Raw genomic sequence first — 15,063 nt, forward strand, 5'->3', positions numbered from 1 at the left:
GACGAAGGACTGTGTATACGATAATGCAGCAAGCCGCCCAGTCGACACTCATCCACCAGGGAAAACTCAAACCAGAGCGCCAAGCAAGGGGAAAAAAGGTACTAATGCAGTCGGCACGAAACTCAAGAAGAGAAGAATGATGCCAAGACCAGAGCTTCTCCACAGTTCATCATGTGAAGTAAGCAAGACTGCCTGACAGCAGAAATAGAGGAACAAGGAAATGGCAAGGGACGACTCCCCCTCCTATAAAGAAGAAAGTTGATCAAAGACGGAGGGTATTGTAAGAACGTGACGTGCAGGTTGATGTGCACGAGAGTTGGTATCACCACGCTCGAAGAGAAATAGAAAAAAACGAAAACATAACGTGCATGCCGCGCCGTAAGGTCGTAACCAATTGCGGATAAGGATCCAGCTGAATCGATCGTATCCTCCCTGCAAGTAACAGATCAAATCCGAGAAAGAAAGAAACAAAACTGCAAACTCGAAGAATTAAATAGTTGTAGGTCGAGGCAAGTGAGGCCACTCGAGGCCGTGCCGTCAGTACTGCGATCTTACCAGCCTCGATGGTCTGTGCCAATGCAAGCGCCGCTGTCGTCTCGGATGGTTCCAAGTCGCAAACCTCAAGGGGCTTCTAAAAAACAAACCATCTATAAATCAGCGCACTGGAGAATCAAAAGCACTCATGAGGCTGCTATAGGACTGGGCGAGAGCAGAGGCGGACATGTCATCCTCGTCTTTGCACGCTCCCTCATCACCCTGCCCCTCTTCCTTCTTAGCTGCCTCTTCGGCCTTCAGACGCTCCTCGCGCTCTTTGTAGATCTTGTCCCTCATCTCATTGGCATAGTCGAGCGCATCGATATAAGTCTTGAACTTGACAAGCTCACGCAAAAGGTAGGCAGACTTCTTTTCAAAGTTGGCCATAGCCTTGGCGGCATTCGGATGGCGAGGCGAGAACTGGACGAGTTAGTACGTTTGACTTGAACAGAGACGAATGGTAAACTTACAGCGATCATCAAAGGCGCCCTCAGCTCCTGGTGTCTTTGCATCTCCTCCTCAACATTCTTGACATACGCTGACAGGGCCTTGTGCTGATCAACTTCCATAAGGTTGCTCGCCATCATGCTCTGAGTCGGAGGCGTCCAGTCAGAAAGGACCACCTTGTCACCCGGGAGACGCGGCTTCATAGTGCCATGATCCATAGAGCTGCGAATAGAGCTCTGGATGCTCTGTCGAGGCGCATTGTTCCCAATCGTCGTTGGAGAGCTCTCTGGCCTGCTGATGAGTGCCATGTTGATGACGTTGTCACTCCAGCCGTACTCGATGTTGCTGACACCACCGACGAGAGGTTCCTTTGACAAACGCGCGGACCAGTAGTTTGCGGTCTGAACGTACTCTCTCACAATGTCCGCAGTGCCTGCTTGGAACAGGTGCACCGCACCGGTGGGGAGCGAGAGCGCAAACACGTGCGGCCTGGTCTTGGAGTATCCCGGAGGCGGCAGCGTACTAGCCATGGTTTGTCGTAGCAAGAACGAATGGAGTTCTTCCGCGTTGTCGGTCCAGTTGCCACCGCCCACAACGCTATGAGCAGAAGGTCTCCTCTTGGCCTTCTTGGCATTCATATTGAAAGTAAAGACCTTCATGTAGCCCTTTTCAATGACGGCGAAGACCTCGTTCCAATGGCGGTCCTTGGACTTCTTGTCCATGGCCTCGAGGTGGTGCTTGTGCTTCAAGATACCTTCCTTGGCCCACGGTGGGCCGTGAAGCTCGAGAGACTCATCTTCAAGAAGGGGAGCAGTACGGCCGTACTCTTCGTAGCTTGCAATGGTGTGGTTCTCCTCATTGCCTTCCCGAATGATGGCTTGACTGAGCGCATTTGCAAATCCAATCGACTGTTGGTAGTCGGGAGGAGAAAAGTGCGTCCCTAATGAGTCCACAGACATGGAGGTGCCAGTCTTGCCCATGGAGTAAGTACTCCACTTGCTCGAGCCAGCCGGGCTGAACACGGATTGGTCGTCCAAACTGGTTCGGCTCGAGCCAATCGTAGAGTTGGGGTACAACTTTGGCCTCGAACGAGTCTTTGAGTTCCATCGAGCAGTTGCTGCGCGGAACTCGCTGTGACGGCCGCGGTAGCTGGTAGTATCCGAAGGGGCTTTGCTGAGAACAGACGGTGTCCGTCTGAGCACTCCAGTAACGGAAAGGTTGTTCGATGACTGTGCTGGAGTGGTGTCGACACCGTGCAACGGAAGCTTTGAGCTCTTGATCGAGCTGTAGAACTCCTTCAGGACAATCTCAACCTGAAACTCCCAAGCCTTCATCGAGCCCTCAAACGGAGCTTTGACCAGGACAGTGCATGCATCGCCGGCCCCAGAGTCCGGATTCGTAGGATAGCCCTCCGGATCCATGCGAAGCCCCATGGCCGGTCTGATTGAAAGGCGGTTCTTTGATCTCTTGGTGTTGAGATCCACGGACGGCCGCTTCCTATTTTCAAAGGTTGGTGATATCGGGGTAGAGTTATCCTCCACAGGTGTCTGGCTTCGGGAGTGGGTGTGCTCCTCGGCTTCTTCCAACTCGGCATCAACGACGCTGCGAATGGTCGGTAGCGTGTTCTTCACGAATTGACCGCGGGTCATCCTCGACTCGATATCCGCCATATGGAGATCGGTATTCAAAAGAAGCAATGAGTAGCAGATGGTGTGAACCGCGCCTATACCACAGTTAGCATGGATGAGAAGCTACAAAAATTGAGATGTGTACCTGGTGACTTGAACCCGTGATTTGGATTGCATTCGCACCATCTGTTGGCGAACGAATCCAAAATACGGTCCACTTGCTGAGTCTCTCCTTTCAGGACTAGCCTGTTACACAAATCCCGCATGGCGAGCAGAATGCTGAATCCGGTCCATTCGTAAATCTCCATGTAAGCCTTACGACAACGTGCGCTAGCGATGGTGTTCTCGCCAAGCCATGCTGCCGCCTTGCCTTTCGCAAGGAAATTCTCGTCGCCATCGTAAATTTGCTGCGCCTTCTCACGGTCCTCGTCGGTTGGTTCTTCACTAGCCGTAGCAGGAGCCGTGCGTACGACCTCTGCCGAAGTTCTGACATCGCCACCCTCCACCTGCACAATAGGGAGGCTCGATGCGGATTGATAAGCGTCGCTGGGAGTGATGGGGGAGCGATCGGCAGGAGAGTGTTCAGACTTGGCGCCTTCCAGGGGCAGGGAGAGGGAGGTTTGTTCGAGTTTCTCTTCCGAAGATGTCGGTTCGAGCCAGACTCGGTTATTCTTGCCATTGATGTCACTGTCGGCAGTCTCCCTTCTGGACGGTGTCGTAATGACCCAGCCTTCCTCATCAGTACCATCTGCAAACCTCTGCCCGGCTGAGGAGCTCGGATGCGCATCCGTCCTCTTCTCGCCAACGTTCGCTTTTTGTCGGGGCCCGAGGTTCTCCTTCGCGGACGACGTGTGTTGGGTCGACGCGTTCGGGCTGGTGGCAGGCCGTCTGGACTGCTCAGGCACGTACATGTTTTGGCCTCTTGAGGGAGCTGAGAGATGGCCGGCTTTATCTTCTTGCTCGCTGCTGTCGGCGAGGAAGGAAGAATCGTCGTTCGCCCTAGCGGATCCCCCTTTTCCGCGCCTCACCTTAAGTTTATACTTGGGACTGTCGACGGTGCGGTGGTGCAAATCCTGAAGGTCCTCGACCGCAGGTGCCACTCCGTCGTCTGTTCCACGCGATCCCGGTCTGACGGTTCGGATGGTCGCATCCTTGTGGGGCGTGTATTCCGGTGAGAACCCACCGGGGTGGTCGTCGCCGTCGCCCACGGGACTCTGCAGCTCTCTAGTGTCGTAGTACGCCTCGCGGGGGGTTGCAGCCTGCTGATCAACCAGATAATCCTTCATCGCATTTCGTAAGCTGCTCGCTGCCGGACTGGGTAACACCGAAGTTCCGATATCACCTACTCGCTGAACTTGTACAGGCACCGGGGGTGGCAAGGGATCCTCGGTCACAGACTTCTTTCGCCTGCGGAAGAAGGAGGAATTCTTCTTGGTGAGGGTCCTCGGTTGTTGTTGGGGGTCGGTGGGCTGCTTCTGCGGTTGTGTTATTGAGCTTTGACGGACGGCTGGTCTGGCTCCGTTCTGGGGAGTATAGTTCTGGGCAGGTGTCGTTGAGGGACGCTTCGCCTGCTCTGGAGATCGGGTGTCGATAGGTGGCAGCTGTGGCGTCGCACGAGGCTCCTGAGGAGGCTGACTCCTGCCACCTCCAAACACACGACTGAAGAACCCACGGCGCTCCTTGGGCGGCTCTTTGGCCTGTGGTGTCGACGGCGGCTTGCCTGGTGTCGTGTTATCCGCGAAAGCAGGAATTGGCGGGAGTTCTCGAATGTTGACCGCATTGACGAACTCGGTGGCTTGGGCCCGGATGCTCGCGTCTGGGCCCCGTGCCTTGCCATTCCACGGCCCCTTGCTTGACGACGAACGAATACTGTTTCGCCTTGACGACGGTGCCGGAACGGCGGGAACATGGACCGGCAGGGACCCGAACGGCGATTGCTGAGACGCATAATCGAAGTGCGGCGCGGGAGACGGAGGATCCTCGAACCTACGCGGCCTCGTCGGGATGGTCGGCGTCGGCGCAGCATCGTAAGCGGAGAAGTCGAGGACATTCGGCCTACCTCTGTTCAGGACTGAACTGTACACCGACGAAGGCGACATTTCGTCGCTGCCGAACGGGCGGCGGTCGTAGCCGTTGTCGAAGCTGGCGGACCGATTGGTGTGCCTCGAGCCAGGAGGAAGAACCTGAGTGCTGTAGCCATAGTCCATGCTGGACGAGGAGCTGCCTTTGCTTCCCCTCCCTCTGCCATGCTGCGCAAAAGCGCCCTCGCCGTAGACGGGTTTTCGGGCGGTGTCGGAACTCATCCTTGCAGAACCATAACCCCTGCTTTCTACTTTGTCCAGGTCGGAACGGAAATTGCTGGTGCTATTGCTGCGGCGGCCGCGGAGGGGCGCATAGCGGACGGAGGAATCATCGTGAGGGTCGTAGTCGAGCGAGGGCGAATGGGTGTGGGCCGGGCTACGGAAGTGCGGCGGCGGCGAGAAGCGCGACACGGAGGACTGGAAGGGTTCCTCAGCGTCGTCGAAGCCGTTGTACATGCCGCCGAAATGGGCAGGGCCGGTGTGGAGGCTGTCGAGCGAAAGCAGCATGTTGTCGACGACCGACTCACGCGTCACGTCCCTGAAGTGAAGGTCGTGCGAGTCGCGCGACATGATTGACAGCTCGGTGGCTCCGCTGCGTCTTTTGTCTACCGGCGTATCATCGTCGAAGAAGGTCGTCTCGTTCGCGGCTTGGTGAGTCTCCAGGGCGCGCATTGGAGCCTTGCCCTTGTGCTGGGTGGGCGTGCGCGGCGGCGAGTCGTCACGCATGGCTCCTTGGGTTGGGGGATAGTTCGAAGCTTGTGGCGGGAGGGATGGGTCGCGAGCTTCCATAGCGCGGCCTCATGGGCGTCGCGCAAAAGGGTTCTGGCGCACAGGACTCCGTGCTGCAAGCGGCCAATGGGCTGGAGAATGCGCGCGGGAAATTGCAGTTTGACGATGCAACTGCTGCGTGATGCCCCTGGAGAGCGATCCGCGTGGTGCAGCACTGGCCAGCGGGAAGGGTGAGCTCAGCAGCCGGCAGCGATGGCGGAGACCATGTCCATGGTGTGGTGTAGCACGCTGCGGGGCTAGCAGCACGGTGGTTTTGCAAAAGTGCCCCTGGATGGCTGCGCGCGCCTAGCAGCCATTAAGACGGCCGCGGCTATAGCACGGTCGAAAGCGTCGCCGTGTGCGTCCCTGCTGCAGCCACGGCCAGCTGGGACGCGACGATTTGCGCGCTCCCCCAAAGCGCCGCCTGTCAGGGACTGCCCTTGCGTCCACGTCGCCCCATCCTGCAGCGCATCAAGAGCTCCGCAGCGGCCGGCCACGTTGGATCCTGGCGATCGCCCGCTAGAGTCTCACCAGAGCTGCTCCAGAGACCGGGTTGGCTGTGCCTGGCCGCGATGCGTGCCACCGAGACACCCCCTGTCAGCCACTTCCCGGCATCCCAGCGCCGCTCGGCGAAGCGATGGATGCACTCGTGGCTCGGCATAACGCGCGTGGCCAAGAGCCAGCACCACACCCTCCCGCCGTCCGGACGGACGAGCCAGGCCGGTGCTGCATCCGCAATCGCGCACGCGCGCGCTCTCGCCCCTACCTACGCGAGCCCTCGTCCCGCGCTTTGAAACAGCGCTCGGGACCCATGCCGCCCGTTGCGCCTCTGATCGCCCAGCGAAACACGTTGTGCAACGCAAAACACCATCTTTCTCAGACACCCACAGCAGCGTGCAGCTCCCGACGGCGGCATCCTCAACCCCGGTCGCGGCTGCCGCCGTTGAACCTTCTTCGCCCCACGTCCTGCGGAGACCCTCCAGCACGGACTCGGGCCCCGCCTGTCTACATCGTCATTTTCTTTATCCTCATCCGTCTTTTCCCGCGCTCCTGCAATATTCGCCTTCTCCTCGACATTTCCAGCGTACCGCATCTCAACACTCCTCAGCTTCTTCCAGACTTTTCCCCCTCTCAGCCAATCACGTTTTATCAGGAGGCTTAAGCTTGACGTGAACTAACCTTCCTTCCGCCCGCATCCTCCGTTTTTGGGATCCTTTCCAAAACACTGGCTTGACAGCCAGTGCTCGGGAACTAGTCATGCCCTGCTTCCCTGCCTCGTGGGCCCTTTAAGCTTTTGCGCCATATCCGCCCTGAGCATCCATGCCATCAGCGTGGTCAACCCCTCCACCCACGAAAAGAAAAACCATCTTCCCCACTCAGTGACCCGACCGGCAGCCACCATGCATACAGATTCTCCAAAACCGGCGTGCTTTGAAATTTTGTGGATAGTGTTCCCGATGTAATGCTTGAATCGGACATATATCCGTCGTCTCGACTCTTTCTTGGCATGAACATCAGAGATCTAGACAACAACCCTTGTGGGAGCAGGTTTCAGGCGGAGGCAACTGCCGACCATGTCTCACCACATCTCCCGAAACTAGCTTCGGTTGCGGCAACTTCGGTTGTGCTATTGGTGCCCTACAAGAACAGAACCATCAAGTGAAAAAGCAATATGGGCTCCAGATGTTCCACTGATTTTTTTTTAATGGATCACGCTGATTGGTGTCTCAGTATTTAATAATCACGCTTCTTCATCCCACCCTAACCCTACCCTAAGAATCCTCGCCTACAAGGTCCACGGTCTGTTGGGCACCTACGCATGCAGACTACTTGTTGACACCCACTTTGCTAGGCGATCGTAATTGGCATTCAGGAAGCCTCACTTTTTTTTCTTCTTTTTATCACAAGCAACAGGAGATTGGCTCATGCGTACTGAAATCCTGGCAGTGTGGCACATCTCAACCATCTCTCGGGCCCGAATTTGCCCGGCTAAAGATGTGTTGATGTTCACCTCAATGACGTACAAGGAGAATACTCCGCGAAGCATTTAGCTCTCTTGGCATTCCCTCGCACTCGTATCTTACTCAAAGTCTCGTAAAAAAATTGATGCACAACACATCATTCCTCTCTAGGTCCGGGACTTGTCGGCTACCTCGTGGGCCGTCATCTTTCTCTTCTTTCAATAACGCTTGTCTTCGGTGTTCTTTCCAAGATTTATCTCTACTCCGTCATCACAAGCATCACCTTTCTCGATAAACTTCGGGCTCGAATCATAGCTTGACTAGCCACAAAGCCATGACCATCCTCCTGACCTGTGCGTAAGGTTGTGGCAGCATAGTGAATTATGGAAGGTGCGTGCTCACAAGATTTAGGCGCGGCAAAGGCGCCGCGCGTCCCGCTGCCTTCTGAGAGAATAGGCCGTATCTCTAGATTCTAGTGCTGCCTGCTTAGTAGGCATACCCGGTGTTGTTCATTCCATCATCCCTATCAGTTCATGATGCTCCGTCCGAAAAGTGCCCCGAATGAGGTCTTTGAGTTTATAGGGGAAATTGGCGTCAAGCCGGTCGGTCCGGGATTGCTAGCTAGCAGTAAGACAAGTCCAACCTGCATGAAAAAGAAATTTATCTAGCATAACAACCGGTGAGGGTAGTAACGGTGACCATGATAACTTCTACGGCGTATGGAGGGGAAGTTCCGCGCAGATCTGAGCATGTTTAAATCCACCATCAGCCACGGGCCTTGGCTCCGGCTATGCCTTACGGGCTGAAAATCCAAATTCTTGCGATAGCGCTTGTCGAGGAATGCTTTTATTAGTCATATTCTGTGCACCATCCCTGACATTAGTAATTTTGAAGTAAGGTTTGTTCACAATTTGGGATCATGTGCTCACGCGGCATCGTTGGAACAAGAATGAGAAAGTGAGCCTTGCATGAGGATGTGCCGGCATGACTATCAGCAACATCGTTCCCCGTTTCAGTACGATTAAAATATCCGAATTCATGGCAAAGCCGCAAGCTATGCAACCCTCTATACGCCGGATCATCGTGTCGTACCGTCATCCAAACAACATCCATTTCCAAGGGAGGAGTGCTGTTGTCCGGTTTGTCGCCACCCCTCTCGTTGCTAACAACAACAACGGCAAGGGGGAGTAGCAGCAGCTCATTTCTTGCCCGCCTTCTTCTTGTTGGCCAGCTTGTTCTTCTGCAGCTCCCGCTGGCGCTCCTGGCGCGCAATCTGCTCAGCCTTTGCCTTTTCGTGCTCCGCCCTCTCCTCAGCCTCGGCCTTCTTGCGGGCGGCCTCCGCCTCGCGGCGCTCGCGCACCAGCTTCAGCCGCTCCAGGTCCGCGCGCGCCTGGTCCGTCTTGCCCTCGGCGTGCAGCTTCTGGTAGCGCTCTTTCGCCTGCTGTGCCTCGAGCGCCTCGCGCTCACGGCGCGACAGCTGGCTGACGGGCGTGTCCTTTTTGGGCTTCGCGGCCGATTCAGACGAGTCGCCGGTAGTCGTCGTAGCTTGTTTGGCGGCCTTGGCGGTGTGGTTGGGGTTCGCAGGCAGGGCGCCCTCGTCTTCGTCGTCGGACTCCGAGTCTGACGGCGGCAGGTCGCCCGGCTCGGCGGCTCTGGCCTTCTGCTTCGCGATCGCCGCCTCCTTGCGCGCCTTCGCGGCGGCGCGGCGCTCCTCGCGCGTCATCTCCTGCTTCTGGGGCTTCTCGTCCTCGGAGGATTCCTCCTCAGAGGACTCCTCTTCCTCCTCCGAAGACTCGTCCTTCTTCTCGGCGGGTTCCTGGAGTGGTTGTTAGTTTGCACCGCGAGGGAGAGGTTGTGGGTAACGTACACCCCACATGCCCATTGCTTCGCCATCAGGGCCGATGGGCGCAAGATTTCTGCTGAAGTGCTTGCCACCTGCGGGTGAAGCAGTCAGAATCCGTGAAAATTTATAGCGGGTGCGTATGGGTGCGTACCGCCACGCTTCGGCTTCATGAACTTTCCGGCGCGACCTCTGGAAGACATGTTTGCTGAATGTGTGGAATTTCTGGTGCGGAGGTTCGACGATCACCGGCGGAGTGGGTTATGACTCGAGCAGAGCGCGGGGTTCGCAGCGAGTTTATAGTGTTCTCTGGACGCAGGCGTGGGTCGAAATAGGGGCCCTGGGCAAAAGTGCGAGCGGAGGTAGCGGCGCGTCGACGCGGTGAGTGTGTGGAAGGCGGAACAAATCAGGCGGGCGGTATTTGCGAATGACTGGAGGGGTCTTTTTGGGCAGCGAGCGAAACAGCGCTCGTTCTTTTGTCAAGCGTCTCTCCGGCCCGTACAGGCTTAGCGCTAGGGCCCGAAATCCCTTCAAAACTTCACGCAGCGCGGCCTCCAGACGTTTCTTCTTCAATACATAAAACTACAACCCTTCATATTCACTCCGAAATCCTTTACTCCGTGGGTAGCTGGAGGGGAAAGTGGAGGGAAGAGCGACGTTCGTCAGCTTACCCCTAGGCTCTTTTGATTATCTGTGAGAGCTAAGGAAATATTTTTGGCGATACATCTACGCGTCTGCAACCCTCTGGAAAGTTGCGCTCTGATTCAGGGATCGAATGATGGTCCGGCGCACCTATCACACTTTGGGCCAGCAGGCACAGTGGTGTTTACACGGGTGCTGAATCATCAAGGGAGTACCTTGTGATGTACTTGACAGGAATCGCAGGTACACGTCTGTTGTCGCCTAAGCCTCCGCATACTTCTCGAGGATAGCCGGAAGCTCTTCCAGGCTCTTGAGAACAACTGTCGGCTCACCCTGCGGCCCAGTAACCAAGGCATCCTGCCATCCTTTGCCAGCGCGATCCACCCATGCCGCCTTCATCCCCACCGCCCTAGCTCCGACGACATCGAAAGGGTTGCCGCTCACCAACCACATGTCGCCCATTTCAGTCGCCTTTTTGTCCACGCTTTCAGCAAGATGCATATAGACCTCCGGCGCAGGCTTGTACTTTTTGATCGGCTCGACGACCACAATGTCTGAGAATACAGAGGCATGGGGGGCGAGGTCGGGCGAATGATTGACGCTGTTGGAGACCATGGATTGAGTCCCGTTTGAGAAGACGACGGCTGTGATTGAGGCTTTGGACTTGAGGGCCGTGAGGCACGGGGCAATGTCTGGGAAAATAGAGAGGGAGTCGTAGGCTTTCATGAGGCCGTCAATGTCGCCCTGGGATAGCGAGACGTTCGACTCCGCGAGGGCGTGCTTCAAAGACCGCTGAGTGACAGCTGAGAAGGGCTCATACTGGTCTGGCAGAGCGTGTCAGCCGAAGGATGTGCCGTCTGCTGGAGGCTCTTGCATACTCATGCTGTTGAGTCTCCAAGTATACTCCAGCTGGTATTTTCTCCATGTTGCAGCTATAGTCTGAGCCTTGTCTTGTCCAAAGTGCTCTGCAAGCTGCTTGGCAATTGACTCGGTCGATAGAAGCGTGCCGTACGCGTCAAAGGCGACAATCACTTTGCCAGGCATGGTGAAGAGATGATAAGGCAGACCGGGTTTTAGAAAAGCGTATGGTGCCCTCAGTTTATTATCTCAAGTAATCATTGCGGATGAGAGGGCGCGGGGACTGAGGGGTCTTGCGGATAACCTAGGCACAGAGGGGCGCTGCAGCCGATGGCTAGCGCACGAATAGCAGGGCTCTAGAACAGCGTAACTAGGTATGCATCAGCTCTACCTTAGAAAAATAACATACCTATGGGGGTAGTTGAAGCTATTCGATTCCACATTCTCATCCGGACGATAGCTTCATCTACCCATGACATGGGCAAAAAAAAAAAACAAATCCACGCTAGCCATCGGCAGCGAGAGGGGGTTGTGGATGTAATCGCGGCTATGACGCAGGTCACCGCCGGTGTCCATTTCCGAGCCACCTCAATCCACCATGAAACTCCAGGCAGCAAACACCACAATCCTACTAAAGATCATGGCTAGATCTACAGCCTCCATCTCTTCACTCTTCAGCAAGATTGAGCACGAGATCCGGCAACATGATCCCCACTGACGAGGAATCCAACTTCTCCACCTTTCGCGACTGCCTCTCCGAGCCCGTCATCCGCAAGCTTGCCATCCAACCACCCAAGGCTACCAAGCGCCGTGGAGCCAAGAATCGCAAAAATGCAATTAAGCCCGTTCATCCAAAAGACGAGCAGGACGATACGCGTCAAAGCAACGACGCCGAGGAGCTCGGAGAATTCATAGAGGTACATAAGCATCCTCCGCCCCGCCCCGCTCTCAACTGACATCTCCACCCCAGTATCTCGCCCTCGAAATCTTCCCCTCCCTCCCAACCGACCTCCGCACACTCTCGTACGCAGCCACACAGGCCGACGCCTCCCTCGCCACCAAGTACGCCGACCCGCTCTCGCCGCAACTCCTCGACGCCATCACCGCCCCGCTACCCACCTCAGTCAGCGACTCGCTCACCTCATACCACCTCCTCCCCGCGGACGACGACGACGGGCCGACGGCAGCGCTTCCCGCCTTCCTCGGGCCGGTGCTAACAGCGTACGCAGCAACCGTCGCCGCACCACCGCCGGTGTGGGCGCAGACGCGGGCGGCGGCGTGCGAGCTGTGCGAGCGCGACTGGGTGCCGCTGACGTACCACCACCTGATCCCGCGGTCGGTGCACGCCAAGGCGGCCAAGCGCGGGTGGGTGGCCGGGGAGTGGGAGCTCAACAAGGTCGCGTGGTTGTGCCGCGCGTGCCACTCGTTCGTGCACTCGGTCGCGGGCAACGAGGAGCTGGCGCGCGAGTGGGCGAGCGTCGAGAGGTTGGCGGAGCGCGAGGATGTGCGGAGGTGGGTGAAGTGGGTGAGTAGGGTGAGGTGGAAGAGCAGATGATGAGATGGAAGAGCGGATGAGATTGATGGGGAGAGAAAAAAAAAAGAGATAAGCTTGGAAGCAATTGCCACCTGCCTAACGTTCCCCTATGTATTGGGCGGACGGAGTGTGTACTTTTTCAGGGCCGCGTGTGGCAGGGATGGGCAGGGATGGTGTTGTTCTTTCCCTGTCCTATACTAGGACACGATATCACGGCACATCGTGGTTGGTGTTGAGGGCCGTCGCGCCAAGCGCGGCACTCATTCCTCCTTCCAGATGGCGGCACTCGCGCAATTGGGATTTTCAAAGAGCCAACCTCACGAGACTGTCAGGAACCGTGGCCGTCCGACCCTTCGGAGATTCGAGCACCAGCGTCGGACGTTAGTGATATCAGCGGGATAGGAAGCCGACGCAAATTGCCATTCCAGCACCGATTTCGCAGCTGATAGGTCTGGTTTTGCGGGGTCCTGTTCCGCAACCGACGCCACCACGACAGCAGCGAATCTCCCAGTGGTGGCCTTTCCAAGCGCAAGCGGTGAGCCAACGAGTGGGTCGATGGTGAAATCCGCCGAGGAAACGGAGGCCTGGAGAGCTGTAGCATTGCATTGCTCGCTTCGCCCTTGCCGATTTTCGCGCTCAAACGCAAGGAATTGCACGGCGATGGCGTCTAAAAGCGTTGGCGTTTCATGGCTGACTCGCCGATGGACCCCAATCGGGAAGTTTGGAATCTTGGCCGTTGATGTAGTAGAGGGCGACGACTGGAAGGAAAATCTTCCTACCTCGGAAGGACGGCGTAGGGCAACGCACCCCAGGTTCTCGATAAGCTTTCAGCCCCGTTTTCCTGGCAGGATGCAGGAATGATTGGTGGGATCTTGGCGTGTTGTGGGGAGGAAGCAAAGGTACCCCCGCATTTATCCAATAAGCAGGTCCAGTCGCTGATTGGTTCATCCTTCGAATGGTACTCTGGCTATTTACTATACGCCGGGTTTCGGGAACACCTCCGTTTTTCAGTGGACCGTTCTATCCGTGAGAGCGTTCGCGATGTTTGCTATCACCTCACCAGTGCTAATATAAATACATGTCGATACATTCCCAAAATTACCAGTCTCATCCACCGGCTCTTTGTGCAAGATGCGTCCTTCAGTTTCTATTGCATTTTCTCTCTTGGCATTTGCTCTAAGAGCATGCGCTGTTGGCGTGGTCGGGAGCCCCGAGGGTTTTGCTTCGGGCACCACAGGTGGAGGGAGTGCTACGCCGGCATATCCCTCGAGTACCACGCAGTTGAAGGAATGGTTGGAGGACGATGTTGCTAGAGTCATCGTTCTCAACAAGGAGTACGCAGCAGAGACAGCTTTCAATGGTCTGACTCGAGCTAACGGCAGTCAGATTCAACTTCAAGGGCACTGAAGGAACCACAACGGCAACGGGTTGCAGGCCCACTTCGAACACTTGCCCCGGCAATGGTGGTCAGGACGCCATCAATGCCAATGGATGGTCCGAACTTCAATTCCCCCAAGTTCTGATACCTGTAGCTAACGCTGAGCAGGTGCGGAAGCGCTCCGTCCGTCTCCGTGACTTACGACAATGCCGGAGTTTCTGCCATCAATCTCGGCTCAAACAAGTCTCTCATTGGCATTGGATCTGCAGGTGTTATCCGTGGCAAGGGCTTGCGCATCGCCAACGGAGCCAAGAACATCATCATTCAGAACATCCACATCACCGAACTCAACCCTCAGTACATCTGGGGTGGAGACGCAATCACTCTTGACGGTGCTGATCTTGTCTGGGTCGACCACTGCAAGGCATGCAATTCACCTTCCCCTTCTTAAGTAAATACTGACCGGAATCTACAGATCTCCCTCATTGGCCGCCAAATGTTCGTTGCTGGCTACGGGGCATCCAACCGAGTCTCGATAACCAACACCGAGTTCGATGGCTCGACGTCTTGGAGCGCAACATGTGACGGCCATCACTACTGGACCATCTTGCTGCTCGGATCTAGCGACTTGATCACCATGAAGGGCAATTACATCCACCACACGTCCGGCCGAGGCCCCAAGGTCGGAGGCAACACGCTCCTGCACGCCGTAAGCTTTTCCTCCTCCTCACCATACAACCCTCCTCCCATTCTGACTAACTGCAAAACAGGTCAACAACGAATGGTACGCCATCTCGGGCCACGCCTTCGACATGGGCGAGTCGGGCGCCATGGCCGTGGCCGAGGGCAACGTCTTCCAGAACGTCGTCACGCCGCTGCTGTCGCCCGTCACGGGCCGCATCTTCACCGCGCCCAGCACGAGCGCCAACACGGCGTGCTCGACCTACCTCGGCCACAACTGCGTGCTCAACGCTTTTGGTAGCAGCGGCACTTTCTCCGGCACCACCGACACCAGCTTTTTCTCCAACTTCAACGGCAAGACCGTCGCCGGCGCCAGCACGGCTGCTTACACGGACGGCACGGCGGGTATCGGGAAGATCTGAGCATATGGTGTGGAAAAAGAGGGTGGCGGGATCTCGGTTCTTTTTCTTCGAGTTTATGTTTTGCACGTCCTGCGCTGGTCGTGCTGCGTGTCTGTTATTGCATGTTGCGGAACACAATATATATGTTTGCATGTACACTGGGACCCGCTCGTGGCAGCTCAGCCTCCTCAGTGGTGCGCTGAGCGCGACAGCGGCGGGCTACTCTGAGACCCTCCCCCTGCACTTCGGCCACCAGCCCCCAATACTAGAAGCCTGCAATCGCCTCCAATCAAACCTCTAAGTGCAGCTA

General features: G+C 56.5%; 5 protein-coding genes across 5 annotated transcripts; 2 read left to right on the forward strand and 3 right to left on the reverse strand.

The window, feature by feature from the left end:
* Nucleotides 1–654: 654 nt before the first annotated feature.
* LTHEOB_3505 (SEC7-like protein) lies at nt 655–5,416 on the reverse strand (the record flags this gene model as incomplete). The annotated part of the gene is made up of 3 exons (XM_035512436.1): nt 655–954; nt 1,005–2,704; nt 2,755–5,416. The coding sequence occupies 3 exons, from the start codon at nt 5,414–5,416 to the stop codon at nt 655–657; spliced, it is 4,662 nt and encodes a 1,553-aa protein (XP_035362593.1).
* A 3,201-nt stretch (nt 5,417–8,617) lies between these two features.
* LTHEOB_3506 (Mfs monocarboxylate transporter protein) lies at nt 8,618–9,462 on the reverse strand (the record flags this gene model as incomplete). Its single annotated transcript, XM_035512437.1, has 3 exons — nt 8,618–9,235; nt 9,287–9,354; nt 9,414–9,462. The coding sequence occupies 3 exons, from the start codon at nt 9,460–9,462 to the stop codon at nt 8,618–8,620; spliced, it is 735 nt and encodes a 244-aa protein (XP_035362594.1).
* Nucleotides 9,463–10,162: 700 nt separating this feature from the next.
* On the reverse strand, nt 10,163–10,945 carry LTHEOB_3507 (Haloacid dehalogenase; the record flags this gene model as incomplete). The annotated part of the gene is made up of 2 exons (XM_035512438.1): nt 10,163–10,725; nt 10,780–10,945. The coding sequence occupies 2 exons, from the start codon at nt 10,943–10,945 to the stop codon at nt 10,163–10,165; spliced, it is 729 nt and encodes a 242-aa protein (XP_035362595.1).
* Nucleotides 10,946–11,463: 518 nt separating this feature from the next.
* Nucleotides 11,464–12,314, forward strand: LTHEOB_3508 (uncharacterized protein; the record flags this gene model as incomplete). Its single annotated transcript, XM_035512439.1, has 2 exons — nt 11,464–11,676; nt 11,730–12,314. 2 exons carry the CDS (start codon nt 11,464–11,466, stop codon nt 12,312–12,314), a joined length of 798 nt encoding a protein of 265 aa, XP_035362596.1.
* A 1,110-nt stretch (nt 12,315–13,424) lies between these two features.
* LTHEOB_3509 (Pectate lyase) lies at nt 13,425–14,774 on the forward strand (the record flags this gene model as incomplete). The annotated part of the gene is made up of 5 exons (XM_035512440.1): nt 13,425–13,627; nt 13,680–13,787; nt 13,840–14,074; nt 14,147–14,380; nt 14,442–14,774. The coding sequence occupies 5 exons, from the start codon at nt 13,425–13,427 to the stop codon at nt 14,772–14,774; spliced, it is 1,113 nt and encodes a 370-aa protein (XP_035362597.1).
* Between the last annotated feature and the right edge of the window lie 289 nt (nt 14,775–15,063).

This window comes from Lasiodiplodia theobromae (assembly GCF_012971845.1).
Source record: "Lasiodiplodia theobromae strain AM2As chromosome Unknown scaffold_9, whole genome shotgun sequence".
In the NCBI taxonomy this organism is placed as follows: domain Eukaryota; kingdom Fungi; phylum Ascomycota; class Dothideomycetes; order Botryosphaeriales; family Botryosphaeriaceae; genus Lasiodiplodia; species Lasiodiplodia theobromae.